The 15,912-nt window shown below is 36.7% G+C and overlaps 1 protein-coding gene and 2 pseudogenes across 1 annotated transcript; 1 reads left to right on the forward strand and 2 right to left on the reverse strand.

The window, feature by feature from the left end:
- Window positions 1–3,993: 3,993 nt before the first annotated feature.
- Window positions 3,994–4,839, reverse strand: LOC114007841 (inhibitor of growth protein 1-like; annotated as a pseudogene).
- Window positions 4,840–8,258: 3,419 nt separating this feature from the next.
- On the reverse strand, window positions 8,259–9,197 carry LOC102471659 (olfactory receptor 1052). Its single transcript, XM_006148722.1, has one exon. The coding sequence runs from the start codon at window positions 9,195–9,197 to the stop codon at window positions 8,259–8,261; it is 939 nt and encodes a 312-aa protein (XP_006148784.1).
- A 3,939-nt stretch (window positions 9,198–13,136) lies between these two features.
- On the forward strand, window positions 13,137–13,938 carry LOC102472086 (cytochrome c-type heme lyase pseudogene; annotated as a pseudogene).
- Window positions 13,939–15,912: the final 1,974 nt, after the last annotated feature.

Below are 15,912 nucleotides of genomic sequence, written 5' to 3' on the forward strand. Positions count from 1 at the left end.
CCTCTTATGTGGTATTGTTTGGATGATAGGGTATCTAAGGCATTTAGATAGTTATTTAATCATTTTTTAATATTCCATATTAGTAACTGCCTCCTTATTGATGTAATTTATATTAGAGTATTTATAGACCATCATACTGTGATTTCCAACCATTACAGTGATAAACACTGTTCCAGCATTCACTGATGTTCACATCGAAGTCAATAAAGTGAAGTGGAATTGCTCTGATTAGGATAGGGGAGCTGGGGCCAGCATGTGACATGGAGGTTAAAGCAGCTGGGTGACACATGACCAACTCCACATTTAAATCCCAGATCTAGTGGTTTAAAAAATCATGCTGGGTAAATATCCTGAGAGCAGATTGGAAGTAAAGGGACTATGGCATGGCTACCCCCCCACTGAGAATGATGTCTCATTTCTCTGTGTGTGTGGGTGTCTCCAGTGAGTATGCACCCTATGGAAAGAATCTAAAAAAAGAAGAAGAAGAAGAAAAAGAGGGAGAGACACACATGCTCCCAACAGTCAGTGTTTCAGAAACATTCAGTGTTTATCCAGTAAAATCTTGGAATTTTACAGATATGACTTTTTCAATGGAAGTAAATGGATTTGGAGTTATTCAATTAGATAAAATGTAGAATGGAGCTCTAATTAGTAGGATGTGAGTTTTAGCTTCAGCAGTCATGACGTAGGAACTTCTGGGAGCCATTACAAAGTCCATTCCTACAATTTAGAGCAGTTGGATCCTGAAGTCATCTTCGGTAGTTGGCAATGATGACTTTGCTAATTTATACACTCCATCTTGGAGAAGTGCCTCCTTTATTTTTTTTAAATTATTTATTTCATTTTATTTATTCATTTATTTATTTTCATTTGACCAGAGAAAGAGAGAGAAAGTGAGAAAGCAAGCTGCCAGGTCCGGGACTTGAACCATGGTGGACCATGTGGGAGTGTCCAGCACCTTAACCACCACACCACCTGCTGGCCCCAAGAAGTGCCTCCATTATGAACTGTTAAATTTCTATGACTGGAAACCTCCCCTCTCCACTTTTGTTTAAGAGTACATAGAGTGATTAACATTTCTATTGTCCTTACAGCCCCACTTCTCCTAATCACCTTAAGGATGATTAACCTGTTTACAAGCTTTTTCTTGCTTCTGTAAAAGCCCTACCCCTTACCCTTTCAAGCCCACTGCTCTTTGTCCTTGTAAATCTTCAAGTCATCCCAGACATGATTGTGCATTTTTGGCCTATATAAGCTCCTTTCTCCTTTCACTCAAGGCTGCGGGGTTTTGAGAGTCCTGAGTCCCCTTGTATACCACCAGCTTAATCAATAAACTCCAATAAATTTGGCTATGTCTGGATGTCCTCTTATTTCTTGCTGAGTAGACTATAACACCTTATCTGATAGAGTTTTTCTTTACATATGTAAATATGAATCCTTCTGGATTGTGAAAGAGATTCTTTGTAGGATTATAACAATGCAGAGCTGATAAGCAGGTCATCTAGTAAATAATAGGTGCAGCTGGTCTCAGGCCTTACCTGTGTCCTCCAACCCCCATCTTCATGGAAATTGACCAATCAACGTGCTATTGTTTTGAATAATTTATCTTTTATTTTTATAAGTATTTTAATCTAAATTATTTTGACTACATTTGCTTGAAATATTAATCTTCCTGTAAGGGGATTTTTATTTAGTTGAGAGATACTAACACATATGTAAAAGTTAAATGGACTTTGTCAGGCAAGATATTAGTGGATTATGAGGAAATCTGAGTAAACCTGAAGAGAAGTCCCTGGCACTAGCTTTATAATAAAAAATCAAGGAAACTCTCCTCTAATAAAAGGATACTACAGATTATAGAAAAGCAAAATAAAATAAAAAACAACGGTTGAAATCACATTGTTCCATGATATCATAAAGACAAAATAAAACACACTACAGATGAGTTAAATGTGTTTCCTTGGGATTGATTTAAATCCTGTCTGTATTTTCACTACAGAAAACTTTTTATTAAAATATGATAAAGTCGGGATCAGCAGTTAACATAATGGCTATGTTGCTGGACTCCCACGTAGTTGACCGCGGTTTGAGTCCCGGATCTGGTGGCTTAAACTCACGCTGGGTGCATGTGCATGTGTGCCCAAGATCTCAAGAGGAGAATGGAGGAGAAGGGATTGTGGTGCAGCCATCCCCCCTGGGGGGTGATTTCTCGCTTTCTGTCTCTCTGTCTCTCTGTCTGGTGAGCGCACACGCCGTATAGCAAAAACCTCTCCCCCCCCCAAAAAAATGATATAGTCCATAATGCACATAAATATGTATAAAATCTAATAAGATATATATGAATATCCCTCATAATTCACAGATTAGTAATATACAGACTAGGAGATAAAGGGCATATTAAGGAGAGACAGTTATTAATACTTTAAAAAATTATGATCTCAGATTCAGTAGTTGACATGGAATTTAAGGCAGCTGGATCCCACATGGCCCACTTCATGGTTTTAGTTCCAGACCTGGTGTCTGGAAAATCACATCAGCAAGTGTGCATGCATGCTAAAATTCTGAGAGGAGACTGAGGAATAAAGACTGCCGCATGGCAAACTCCCATAGGGGGTAATTCATCACTTTCCCTCTTTCTCGCTGTCTGTCATTCTCTCTTCAACAAGCACATGCACCCATGCCTTATGGAATACTATTCAGCCATTTAAAAAAAAAAAACCTGGCTTTTGACAGGAAGTGGATGAATATGGAAGATTTACTGCTGAGTGAAGCAAGCCAGGCTATGAAGGAGAGACATTGTATGTCCCCACTTAATATATACTGAGTGTCTTCACTCTATGACTAAAACTGATTAACAAAAGGATATAGAAACACAGTATATGGATGCAAATACCACATATAGTGTATGTGAAAGAGCAGGGACTGAGGAAGGACATTTAGAAGAAAAATAGGGAGGCAAAGCATTAATGGGACAAAGAAATGTGGTATTATCTGTTGAAGATATTTTATAGTTTTATCAACTGGACTAGGGAGAAATGCTCACCTGTTGAAATATTCATTTTGTAAGCTAAATAATGTAATTGAATGTATAAAAGATAATGAAATTTTAAAGTGTGAAATAAAATAAGCTAAAAAAGAATTTTAAAAAGTCATGAAGAATCCTAAAGCTACGAAATAACTCAAATATTTGAAAAAACATCATCATGAGCTAAATGCCTACATTTATATATTTGAGAAGAAATGCGGGGAGAGAGAAACAGAGACAGAGAGAGGTTCGGTGGGCCCTTCATGTGGCAGTCCAACAGACCCTGCCTCCCTGATAACTTCCACCACTTGTGAATGCCACAGCAACCAGCTTCTTCAGGCTGGGCAAAGAAGAAAATCCTAGTTTCCCATTTGGCCCAATTTTTAGCAGCAACATCTTCATAGCACACTCCACCACGACTGGTCCTTACCTATAGGTTTTTACTCTGCCATTTTTGTACAATGTTTAATTCAAACCTATACTTGCAGTTTCTAAAATGCTGACCCACAAACCACTTCTTGTGTCACTCATGTAGCAATGAAAACAAAAGGCAGGAATCACCCATCTAAGGAATGACTTCTTTTAGAACATTCTTTTATTTTCTTTCTTTTTTTTAAATTTTATTTCAATTTCTTTTATACATTCAATCATGTTATTTAGCTTGCAAAGTGAATATTTCAATATGTATACATTTCTGACCAGTCAACAATGCTATGAAGTTATCTTCAACAGGTGGCACTATTCACAATTGCTAAGTCATGGAACCAACCCAAATGCCCACGAACAGCTGAATGGATTGAAAAACTGTGGTACATGTACTCTATGGAATACTACTCAGCCATAAAAACCAAGTTCCTGGCTTTTGACAGGAAGTGGATAAATATGGAAAATCTAACACTACTTAAAGATATTCATTTTACAATCCTACACCTTGACAAAGATACACTGGTTTGTTTTGTTCTTTTCACTCAGTTGAATTTCCCAAAACTACCTATTACAGGTTTGCTCTTTTTGGATATCTCCAGTGCTTTGCCAATTGTTGTCTCATTCTCCCCTTGACATTTGGGACAGTACCTCTTGCCCTGTGGTTTATGGTTATGTCGCACCCCAAGAAGTAGATCCACTCAATGGAGCACTTGTCATGTCGTATCCTATCATCTCTCCACAGGAGACCTGATTGCACACACAGTATGTCTGCTCCTTCTGGAGGATGGGAGAGTCTGTGGGGGACACTTCTATTTCTGCTTTGGCCTTGGAGTATTTCTTCTTATAGGAGGATTTTCCTTTTTTCTCCTTGTGTGTCCCTGAGGTGATGTCATACTCATGATTATTAGGTCCATCCTCTGGGTTCTCATTGTTTCACTGTTCCCGGGTCCACTAGATTTTCAGCTTTTCTGCCTGAGTGACTGCCTCATTCTTACACTTCTGGACAGCTTACCCTGTCACCTATGGTGTAGTTGATGTCCTGATGTGCCACAGAGTTTAACATACCTGTCCACTTGTCTGGTCCAGTACTCAGCCAGATCCACCATCTGACTCACAATCAGGAAATTCTCATCTCCCAGCTCCTAGCTCTGAGTCAAGGCTCTTCGAATGCAGTGCAATACTCGTGTCTTCTGGGTACCGTTCATCTTGTGTTTAAACTTCTCATAATATTCATCCAAATCCTTCAGGATTTCTCACATTCATGAATTCAGACCTCACCTACAGCAGCAGGATGGCATCTGATGGGCTACCCATGACGGCCCCCAAACTGCTTTGCGTTGGGCTGCGCTGGAAGGTGTTGGCCCCAAGTGCCACCGGGGTGTAGGCATCTCGGCAGATTTGAGGGGCTATCTGCTTTTTGGAATAGTGCCTGTGAGGTCTTATTTCAGGAAGGCCTGAAGCCCTTCAGTCTGTATGGATTCCTTAGCTTTCAGAATGCCAAGACCACTCCAAGGGCCATACAGTCCTAGACCACCACCTCCTGGAAGCCTCCCAGCCTCCAGCCTGAACACACACCCGTGGGTCACCCATGCTTCTCAGCAGCACTGTAGGGTCCACAAGAGACAGCCTGGAGCTCTTGAAGGCCTGCTCCAAGGGTCACTAGGGTCAAGCCGGAGACCAGAATGGTGCCTGGACTCCAAGCCAGAACCCAGAAATCCACTGTTACTCAGTATCCAGAAGTACCTTGTCATTTTTAAATGTTCATATGCCATTTTTTTTTTCTTTTGAGAGGTTTTTGCTACAGGGCACGTGCACTCGCCAGAAAGACAGAGAGAGATAAAGAGATAGAAAGCGGGATATCACCCCCCCAGGGAGGATGGTCATGCCACAATCCCTTCTCCATTCTCCTCTCGGGATCTTGGGCATGCACGCACACGTACCCGGTGTGAGTTTAAGCCACCAGGTCTGGGACTCAAACTGCCGTAGACTACATGGGAGTTCAGTGACATAGCTGTTACGCTAACTGCTGGTCCCATTGTTCATATGCTTTTAATTGTGCTTCATTCACTCCCAATTTTATCCTTTATTAGAGACAAAATTATACAAAAATTTGTGTAAGCAATACCATGATGCTGTTTCAAGATGTTAATGAGATTTAACTTATCAAATAATGAAACATATTCAAAATATTTGTATGAGTATAAAAGGAGAGAGACACTATGTCTTCTTAGTCATTACTGAGAATAAGCACAGAGGACCGAATCAAATTAGGTCATCTTGCAATGGCTTTACCATCAAAGAAAGCTGATCTTTGCAAACGTGACTAAAACACTGTGGATCTCTGTAACACACTGCACTGCATGAAATACTGTGTTCTATTAATCTGAAATGAAGACAGAGTCTTCATTTAGAACACACAAGTCCCATGGATTGCAGACTGCAAGCTTATACAATACAATATTTACACAAGACACATTATTACTATGAATTATTATTATCATTTTAGTGCAAAAGATTTTTGTTCTGAGAGCCCATTTTATAAAATTTGATTGTATCACACCTTAATTAACATTATACTTATTTAAATGAAGACAGTCCTCATTTCCTCATGTGTTTCTCTGTGTTTCTCTTAAGGCACAGTGAGAACAATGTAGATTGTTTTCACTCTTGTAGAATTTCCCTCGGGAGACAACAAACAATTAACTGAATATTCCCAAAGCATTTTGAAATATATTAAAAAGCCTTATGGATGTCTAACATTTGTTAAAGATAATTTTTATTCACCACTGTGTTAGGGGTCTCCAGAGAAATAGAACCAACTGGATTGATAAATAGATACATACATTGATAAACAGAAATACACACAGATAGAAAAGATGTATTATGAAGAATAGTTCCTATTAGGAAGGCTGAAAAGCCCCATGGATTGTAGACCGCAAGCTTACACAATTCAATATTTATACAAGACACATTATTACTATGAATTACTATGATCATTTTAGTGCAAAAGATTTTTGTTCTGTTTGAGAGCCCATTTTATAATATTTGACTGTATCGCACGTTAATTAACATTATACACTTATTTAAATGATAGTAATTCCATGCTACATATGTTGTGTAAAGTGTACATATAAAAGCAATTATTTCTACAATAGTGTTTTATTGTTTTCATTGATAGGAAAGATAAAATTTTCTTTCACTTTTTTAAATGTTGCACATTGACTATATCTGCAGTGGTAAGTATGAAGTCCCAAATGTAAAATTGTTTAATTAGTTGAAAAAACTTGATGTTAGTTTTAAATACCTAAGTTTGTCTTTTATTGTATCAGTTGTTAATAAAGTTTCAAAATCCAAAAAATACCACATAATTTATTTCATTTGTAGAAATTATTCCAATACTACTCACAACACATGTTAATAACAGAAAAACAGTCTTAAAATGAGGGGAATTTATAAAGTTGTACAAGGAAGTAATTCTTTACAGAACTGAACGCACATAATAATATCCACTATGGGATTTAAAGACTGCCAATTTTTTTTTTTATCTTGAAAAATGCGATTGAGATTCTTGGCAGAGGAGATAAATGGGAAGGGTGTTGAATTTTACCAACTCCAAATGGAGTCATTCCAAAAATATATCTATTTTAGGGCCAACCGATAGCATGGTGGTTAAGATAGCTAGATGCCCAGTGGGTTACTGTACAGTTCAAGTCCTAGACCCAGTGACTTGAAAACATGTTAGGCATGGGTTTCTATGTACATACTTAAAATCTCAAAAGGAGAAATGGAAGGGAAATCATTGCGGCATGAATTCCCCATGGAATGGGGTGCTTTCTCACTTTCCTCCTCACTCTCTAGATCTCTAATGAGCATGTGTGGCCTCTGGCAAATAACAAATAAATAAAAAGATAACCTGAAAACCAAACATACATCTATTTTTTTTTTTTTTGAGAAAGAGATGTTTGATATAGGGCATGTGCACTCACTAGAGAGGCAGAGATAGAGAGACAGAAAGTGAGAAATCACCACCCAGGGGGGATGGCCACACCGCAATCCCTTCTCATCCATTTTCCTCTCAGGATATTGGGCTTGCACACACAGACCACTGGCATGAGTTTTAAGCTGCAGGGTCGAGGATTCAAACTGTGGTTGACTATATGGGAGTCCAGTGATGTAACTATTACACCATCTTCTGGTTCCCATACACCTGTTTTTAGGTGGATATTTAAGGATTAAATAAACTAAAATTTATAATAGCTAGGCACAATCTATATTTTGTTACTAGCTCATGGGTGTCTAACCAAAGAGAAAAGCAAATAAATAACTACAAGATGGAAAATCATGGTTATACTCTCTTATTTAGTATTTGTGGAGATTTATCAATATTTAAAATGTAATGAAAATTTTAAAGATAAAAGCAAGTACCAATTATACAATTATCTTAATCTGAGTAAACAAAATTTTAAAATACTGAGAAAAAACTCTATTTTTATAACTATAAATGTATAATCATATATATATATATATATTATATACACAAATATCAGAAAATGTAAGTATTATTTTTGAGTGGCTAATTTAATTTAAATATCAGTGGCCTAATGTCTTGGGGGAGCTAAATTTGAACTTAATTTTTCAAAAGTGAAGGTATAAACTAAGACATTTCAATTTTCTAGTGTTGTTTTCTCATGTGAGCATGAATATTTATCTTGCTATATATATTAAAACATCAAAACTTTCCAATATATTGAATTCATGTGAAAATAAAAGAAGACTTCAAAATGCTAAGATTAGTAGTGCCTTAAAATTAACATGAGAAATATTTTATTTCTGCGGCCCTTTTCACAGCATCTTTTACCTCCTTGTTCCTCAGACTATAAATCAGTGGGTTTAGCATAGGGATCACTAGAGTATAGAACACAGAAACCACCTTTTCCTGTTCTACGGAATACTGGGAGCTTGGCTGGATATAATTAAAACTTAGGGTCCCATAGAATATGGTCACAGCAGTCAGGTGAGAGGCACAGGTGGAGAAAGCTTTCTTTCTGCCTGAGGCTGAGCGGATTCTCAGAATAGCCCCAGCGATGAACATGTAGGAAATGATCACAATCAAGAAGGTGGCCATGGCAATGATTCCTGAGAAGATTAACAGCAGCAATTCGTTCATGGAGGTATCAGAACATGACAGTTTTAGCAATGGAGGAACATCACAGAAGAAATGACCCACGATGTTGGGACCACAAAAAGACAGTCTGCCTAAGCCAATTGTGTGTGTCAGTGAGTTAATCATGCCACCGATGCATGACCCAAAGACCAGCACTGCACACTTTCTCTTAGACATGGCTACAGTATAAAGCAGAGGATTGACAATGGCCACATAACGGTCATAGGCCATCACCGACAACAAGAAGCCTTCTGTGGTAATGAGCACCCCGAAACACAAATGCTGGACTATGCAGGAGGAGAACGAGATGGTTTCCCTCACAACCAAGAAGCTGACCAGCATTTTTGGTGCAATAACTGATGAATAGCAGGCATCAACAAATGAAAGGCAGCTGAGGAAAAAGTACATGGGTGTGTGGAGCTTTGGGGTGATGTGGATTACAACGATCATGCCCAGGTTCCCCACCAGGGTAATGGCATAAATCCCCAGGAACAGCAGAAAGAGCACAATTTTCAGTTCAGCACGATCTGTCAATCCCAAAAGGATAAACTCAGTAACAACTGTGACATTCTCTTCAGCCATTTGTTAATTCCTTTTTCATCTGTGGTAGAAACATTAGGAGGATTAGAATGGATATAAGAGAATCTGGTATTTATCAAACACCAATAGAGACACTTGAGGACTGGTGAACTCGGATAAATGTTATTTATCTTCCTGAACCTAAATCCCCTCATTTAATATAAAAGCTTGAATATATTGTCTCTAAATTATTTTTCAGTGATAGTCACAAGTCAATATTAAAGAAATATGTGAAAAGTGCACTGGCTCTCAAAAAATGTCATTTTTTCCTCTAAAATGCCTGTCTCTACAAAAAGGTGATACTTACATGAGGTATGTTGATGGTGACTGCAAGGAAGATGAAAGTATTTTTAAACCTGTTTTTAAATCTTCATTTTGAATTTAAAAGCAATAAATGACAAAAAGATAAATCAGCTCTATGATTAACTATGTAGGCAATCCATAAATATATTAGGAATTAGCAAATATTATGATACAGAGGCCCTGGTCTCTAAAAGGGTAATGACAAAGTACCCTTTACAGTACATAAACCAGGCCAGCTCATGATGTGGTGGTTAAGGCTGCCATAACCTACATGGCTGACTGTGCAGTTCGAGTCTCAACCTGGTGACTTGAGAAGCATTCCAGGTGCATGTGTATGTGTGCCCAAAATCCAGCAGAAAAGACTAAAGTGTTATCTTACCCGTATGGGGTGCTTTCTCACTTTCCCTTTCCCTCTTGCTCTTCTCTCTCTGTCTCTGTCCAGTGAGCATACTCATCATCTGACAATTAAAATAAAATTTAAAAAGTGCATATACCTCAGCCTTCTTCTGTCATCTCCTCATGAGCATTATTTAGACAGACACAGTGAATCACTCAGCTCTGAGACCCAGGACTCAAAAAATTCCTTTCCTTGCTTTTATGGACTAGTTAGAAAACGTCACAGGGTATCTGATTCTTCAAAAACAAAACAAAACAAAACACACACACACACACACACACACACATATATATACTTTCATTCTGGCATTATTTTATGTATCAATGTTTATGCAGATAATAATGTACAATATAACATTATTTTTGTAAGTATGTATATAATAGAGTATTTATGTATACATATAAAAGATAAAATGTTAAATGCAGATACTTATAAAAAGCTATTCACCTGGGAGGTTTTTGATGTCATTCATATTGTGATAAATATATACAGCGTTTATGGTTTTCCAAATCCAGTTTCCATTACATATTAAGTTACTCATATTTTTAATTTAAATATATTATATTTCCATAAGAGTCAGTATGCCCATAATAGACCAAAACTTTCTATCTCTCAATCTTCTATATTCTGTAAGTAAAAAAGCTATAGAAAGAAAGAAATATATGTATGTCTACCTTAACTATGTCACTTCTATTAATTCATCTTTCTTAATGCACTTCAATTGCCACAGTGAAAGTGGATAGCATTAGCTCATTTCTGCATTTAAATATTTAGTTGTCACTTATTTTACTGTATTATTTTGGGAAATTTATTTATCTCTTCCAAGGCAACACACATGCCATAGAATATTTTTAAGGAAAATAGCAGATACCGCATGCAAAATGTCCAGTGTTACTTTAGTTATACTATAAATTATAGCTATAAATGCAGAATGTAGTTGTAGAATAAGAATCTGAGTGATATATTGGTAGACAAATGCTATGATATCTTTTTTTAATTTTTATTTTGGAGGGGATGATGATGTGAATAACTCATGGAGAAGGTTTCAGCCATTCTATTTCCCCAATTTTAAATCTCTATTTTATTTTAAATGATGATTAAATGGAAGTATGAATGTGTGGTTTACAAATGATTTTAATCTATTATTGGTCTAAAAGTTGTCAAGATTTCTCACATGCTGCTTGAAAACTACTAGATTATTTGTCACCACATAATATTAAACCTTGACATTCAAAACTGAATATCGTGACGGTCTACCATACTGTCTAACTAAGTAGCCAGTAACTATGTGAACATTTAAATAGAAATAGAAATTCATTAAAGGTGAATTAAATGAAAACATTAGTATTTTGAACTATACCCTTTTCAAATACTCTATAGGTGTACATGACTGGTGATCACTATTTGAAAAGCACAAATTACAGGAAGGTTTTATTACTACAGAAGGCTGTATTAGTTTGAGCTCTTTTAGTCCTGTCTTATCTTCCTAGAGTACTAATTAAATAAGATCTTCTCAAGGAACCATTGTTTATTGTAAATTGTTTTAATTCTAAGTATACTTAAAGAAAACTTGGTTTCCAAAGGAAGTTAGCAATTCACTTATGTACTACTTCAGGGATGTCCTTTCTCTGAAAATTAAGGGTAATTTTGTCAATAGTGTTAAATAATACTTGTGAAATAGATTCAAATGACCTCTGGTAATCTTAAAATTCATATGATTTTTATCAGATTTAAAATGAAAATTTTATAATATGCTAAATATGAGAAAATTTAAACAAAGAAGAAAAGCATTATTGTGAAGGAAACATAAATTACATAACTTACCAAAAAATCTTAAAATTTCAGAACTAGAAGCATCATGCTCTTTTTCAGAGTTTCTTACCCTTTTCTCATAAGCAATTATGGGTAATGGTTATATGAAACTGCAGAATTCTAAAATTATTTGTGAAATATAACCAAAAGTAACTGAAAGTATAAAAAATGAAGGTTATAGTTAACTATTGATACAGAGAAATATGTAAAACAAAACCTTAATTATTCATTTTTCCTCTAAGAGGACAAATTTGATTTGAAAATACATATATATATATGTACACATAATACCTCTAATAAACCTTATCACAACTTAAGTATTATGGAGAAGCAAATGAAACCTACGAAGCACTCTGTGTCTTAAGGGACATTCAAATTTCCCATGACTCAGGTATCTCCCTAAAGTGTGTATTCACTAAACTGCTATAATTATTTGAAAAAAAAATCAAGCAATAAGCAGGAAATTTATAAAATTGGTAAAATACAGTAGAAACAATATTTTAAAATAACTTATTCAATATAATTATGAATTACTAAGTGATAAATAATTAGCTGTCATTAGGCTATTGCAGTCCTCCGCCACCCCCAAATAGTCATGCTATATCATGATCTTCTTGCCTCAGACTCCTGAGTAGTTGGTACTATAGACACTGACCACCACATCAGGTCTTTCAGAGTGGGATAAGAATTAAACCAGCAGGTGACATGGTGGTTATGTCACTAGACTCCCACATAGTCGACCATGTTCAAATCCTGGACCCGAGGTGCTAGGAAGAGAAAGGGCAGAGAGCACTGAGCTCCACTTAATATACCTACTATCCGCACTTCATGGTAGAGATCGAAATATTGGAGGGTATAAAAGCAGTGCAAATAGTTAGTGATGATTAAGACAGTGTGGAATCGGGCAGGAGGAGAGTATGAAGAAGGATAGCAAGAGAACAAATAGGCATGAGAGTAGAGGGACACCTATGATTTATTACCTATTGATGATGACGTGTATAGTATTCTCAAATGGACTGGTCGGAGAAGTATTTCATGTTGGGTATAGTCTTTTTACAAGCAAAATGATAAGTAGCGATTGAATGTTTACAAAAATAATTGGAATAATAATTATAATAATAATCCGAGAAAAAATAATGAAAAGCTATTTGATGATGATGGGGATTTTAATGTCTTTGTATTGATTGATATACATGGTATTCTTTCCAGAAAAAGAAATGTAATACATTGTAAAGTTATATGTGATTCAATGTAGTATAAACAAGACTATGATAATTGGGTGACAGAGCGAGACAGAGAAAGGCAGCAGCGACCGCAGCAGGTCGCCGTCGCTCTGGACTGGAGTTGTCGGTTAGAGGAGGGGCAGCCGCCCGGAGCAGGAATTAGGTGGATACTTAGAATTGTTTGGAGTTGACACTGTAATTTCAGCCATGGGTTTGTCTGCATCTATTTCTCCTGTTGCAGTTCAGATCTCAGACCTTCAGATCATGAAAGATCATCCCCACCTTATGGATGCCCAATGCATGAAGGGAAGATGAAAGGCTGTCTGCTGAGCATGCAACCATCCGACCCAAACTGTGAGTAAGAAGTACTCTGTACCTGCCCACCAGCACTACACATACAAGTATGTGAAGTGTCCCGTCACGGGTGCCATGACTGGAAAGGAGAATTTAGATCCTTCAAATCTGATGCCACCACCTAATCAAACACCAACCCCAGATCAGTCGTTTGTCTACTGTCCGAGAGGAGTCTTCCATTCCGAGAGCAGATTCAGAAAGAAGTGGATTTATCCTTCTGAGCAAATGTTCTGGAATGCAATGTTAAAGAAAGGGTGAAAGTGGAAGGAGGAGGGCATCAGTCAAAAAGGCAAGTATAATATCATTAAAATTCATAATCAGAATAATGAGCAGGCTTGGAAGGAGATTTTGAAGTGGGAAGCCCTTCATGCCAAGGAGTGCCCATGTGGCCCATCCTTTATCTGGTTTGGAGGGAAGGCAAAAGAGCATTCACCAAGGGCACGAATTTGCTCATGGTTATGAGTTGACTTTTGATAGGCACGATTGGGTCATTGACCATTGTGGGACAGAAGTTAGATACGTCATTGATTACTACGATGGCGGTGAAGTCAACAAGGACTACCAGTTCACCATCCTGGATGCCCGTCCCGCCTTGGATTCACTTTCAGCAGTGTGGGACAGAATGAAGCTTGCTTGGTGGCGCTGAACTTCGTAACCTCTGTTTTGATTGTGATAGAAATTAATATAAACTATTTTTTCTGAGAGATATATTAAACTATTTTCCCCAAAGTGAATTGTTCTTTTGATGTAACATAACTTTAAGCGGGTAGTCACTCTTTATCCTCCACTTAGCAAAGGGTACCATTGCATTCACTCTTGGGTCACATGTGACCTTGCAGTTGATAGCAGATCATTTATGTTTTGTTCTCACTTAGCTCAAGTGGAAAGTGGTCCCTCTGTTTTTCTTTCAACTCCATTTTTGCCTGTGTGTTTCATTTAGGAAAATCTGAACAACCTCTGAGAAAGAGCTTTTAAAAAGTAGTGAAAGCTCCTTTTTTTCTTACTGTTTTCTCAGGAGTACTTGAACTATGAAACATGAAAGTCATTGGTGATGCCTGGGAGCTTTACCTAGTTAACTGTTTTAACTAACGCTGTTCATTTTAAGTAATTGTGTTAATTAAATAGGTACTAGTAGTTCTCAAGTCCTTTAGTATAGCCTGAACCCTAACAAGATGAAATGGAGTGCACTGGAAATGCACTCAGCCAAACCAAGGTATGTCTTTACTCTCCAAATTCTCATTTATGTGAATTGTTCAGACTGGACCTTGTTATAAAACAGTTTCACTATACCATGATATGACTACATGCTCTGGAACATAAATTTTAACTTTTTAAATGTTTTCCTTTTAGTTCCTATTTTTCTAACATGCAGTTCTCATTGTTCTGGTGTTTGGCAAGTTATCCCAATTTTGAACCCCATCATCTCCCCTGCTGGGAGACTTCTCCCCTGCTGGTCAGTCTAACTTAAACCTTAAAAGCCTGACTCGAGTCACAGTACCCCTGATGGTCCCTGTCTCTAAAACATGATTATATTCAGCTGAGTGCTAAATTTCACAAGAGGAGTATTTAACTCAGATGTAGACTATTTGCATTAACTCACTGTCTCAGTTTATATTTTTTATTCTAAGTAAGCTCTAAGTTTTCTGTTGAAATTCTTTGTACTGGTAACCCATAATTGGTTGAGCTAGTTATAGCAGGATGTTACAAGTTTTTAAGCCATTGACAATATTAAATCCTTTCATTTATCCTGAGTACTGTAGCGTTAAGTTAGTGGGTGGTATTGGCAAGTTGTGAGGGATTACTCCAGTATAGATTTCTTTGTTGTATCAGTTTTATGTGGAGTTTTAAAAATCCAACAACCTTAAGCTCCACATTTCAAAAATTAAAAAAAGATTATGATAATAATAAATAAAAAATAAGAAAGATAAAATTCAAGGAAAAAATCGTAACAGAAAAGAGACAAAGAGAAAATACAATATTGAATTTTACAAATATTTGTTGAATGAGAATAACTACAGGCTTTACAAAGATGACTGAACTTAGACACAATGCAGTAGAGAATACACAAAATGAAGCCAGAGAAAACAACGAAAATACTGGACAAAATATGAGAATAGTCTCAGTAATCTGTGAAACAGTAACAAGTTGCCTAACAAGTGTTTAATCATATGAGTAGAGAAAAGAGTAAAGAGAAAAGTAGAGAGAAGAGACTAGAGAGGACAGAAAAAATATGAGCAATAACATGGACCAGAACTTTACCAAAAGTATTTTTTCAGAAAAATTTAAAAAGTCAAATTATTATAAATCAATGATAGGGCTGTATAAAGAAATGCTATAGATTTTTGTAAGTTAATTTTGTATGCTGCAAATTTCTTAAAAATAACCAGAGATGAAAGATACTAGTTGCAGCAGATGGTGTGGAAGATAAGGCAGCTGAATCCCATATGATTTAATGCATTGGTTCAAGTCCTAGACCAGGAAGCTTGAAAAATATTCTGTGTATGTGTACATGCGTGCCTTACATCCAAGAGGAGAACCTAGGAGAAGAGATTGTGGAATGCCATACCCCCTGGGGGGATGGCTTCCTCTTTCTTTATTTCCATCTCTGGTGAGTATATATATATATATA

This window comes from Tupaia chinensis, unplaced genomic scaffold, assembly GCF_000334495.1.
Source record: "Tupaia chinensis unplaced genomic scaffold, TupChi_1.0 Scaffold000242_1, whole genome shotgun sequence".
NCBI classification, from domain to species: Eukaryota; Metazoa; Chordata; class Mammalia; order Scandentia; family Tupaiidae; genus Tupaia; species Tupaia belangeri.

Excerpts from the sequence above, each read along its gene's own strand:
- LOC102471659 (XM_006148722.1), bottom strand. The coding sequence starts at position 9,197 with ATGGCTGAAGAGAATGTCACAGTTGTTACTGAGTTTATCCTTTTGGGA.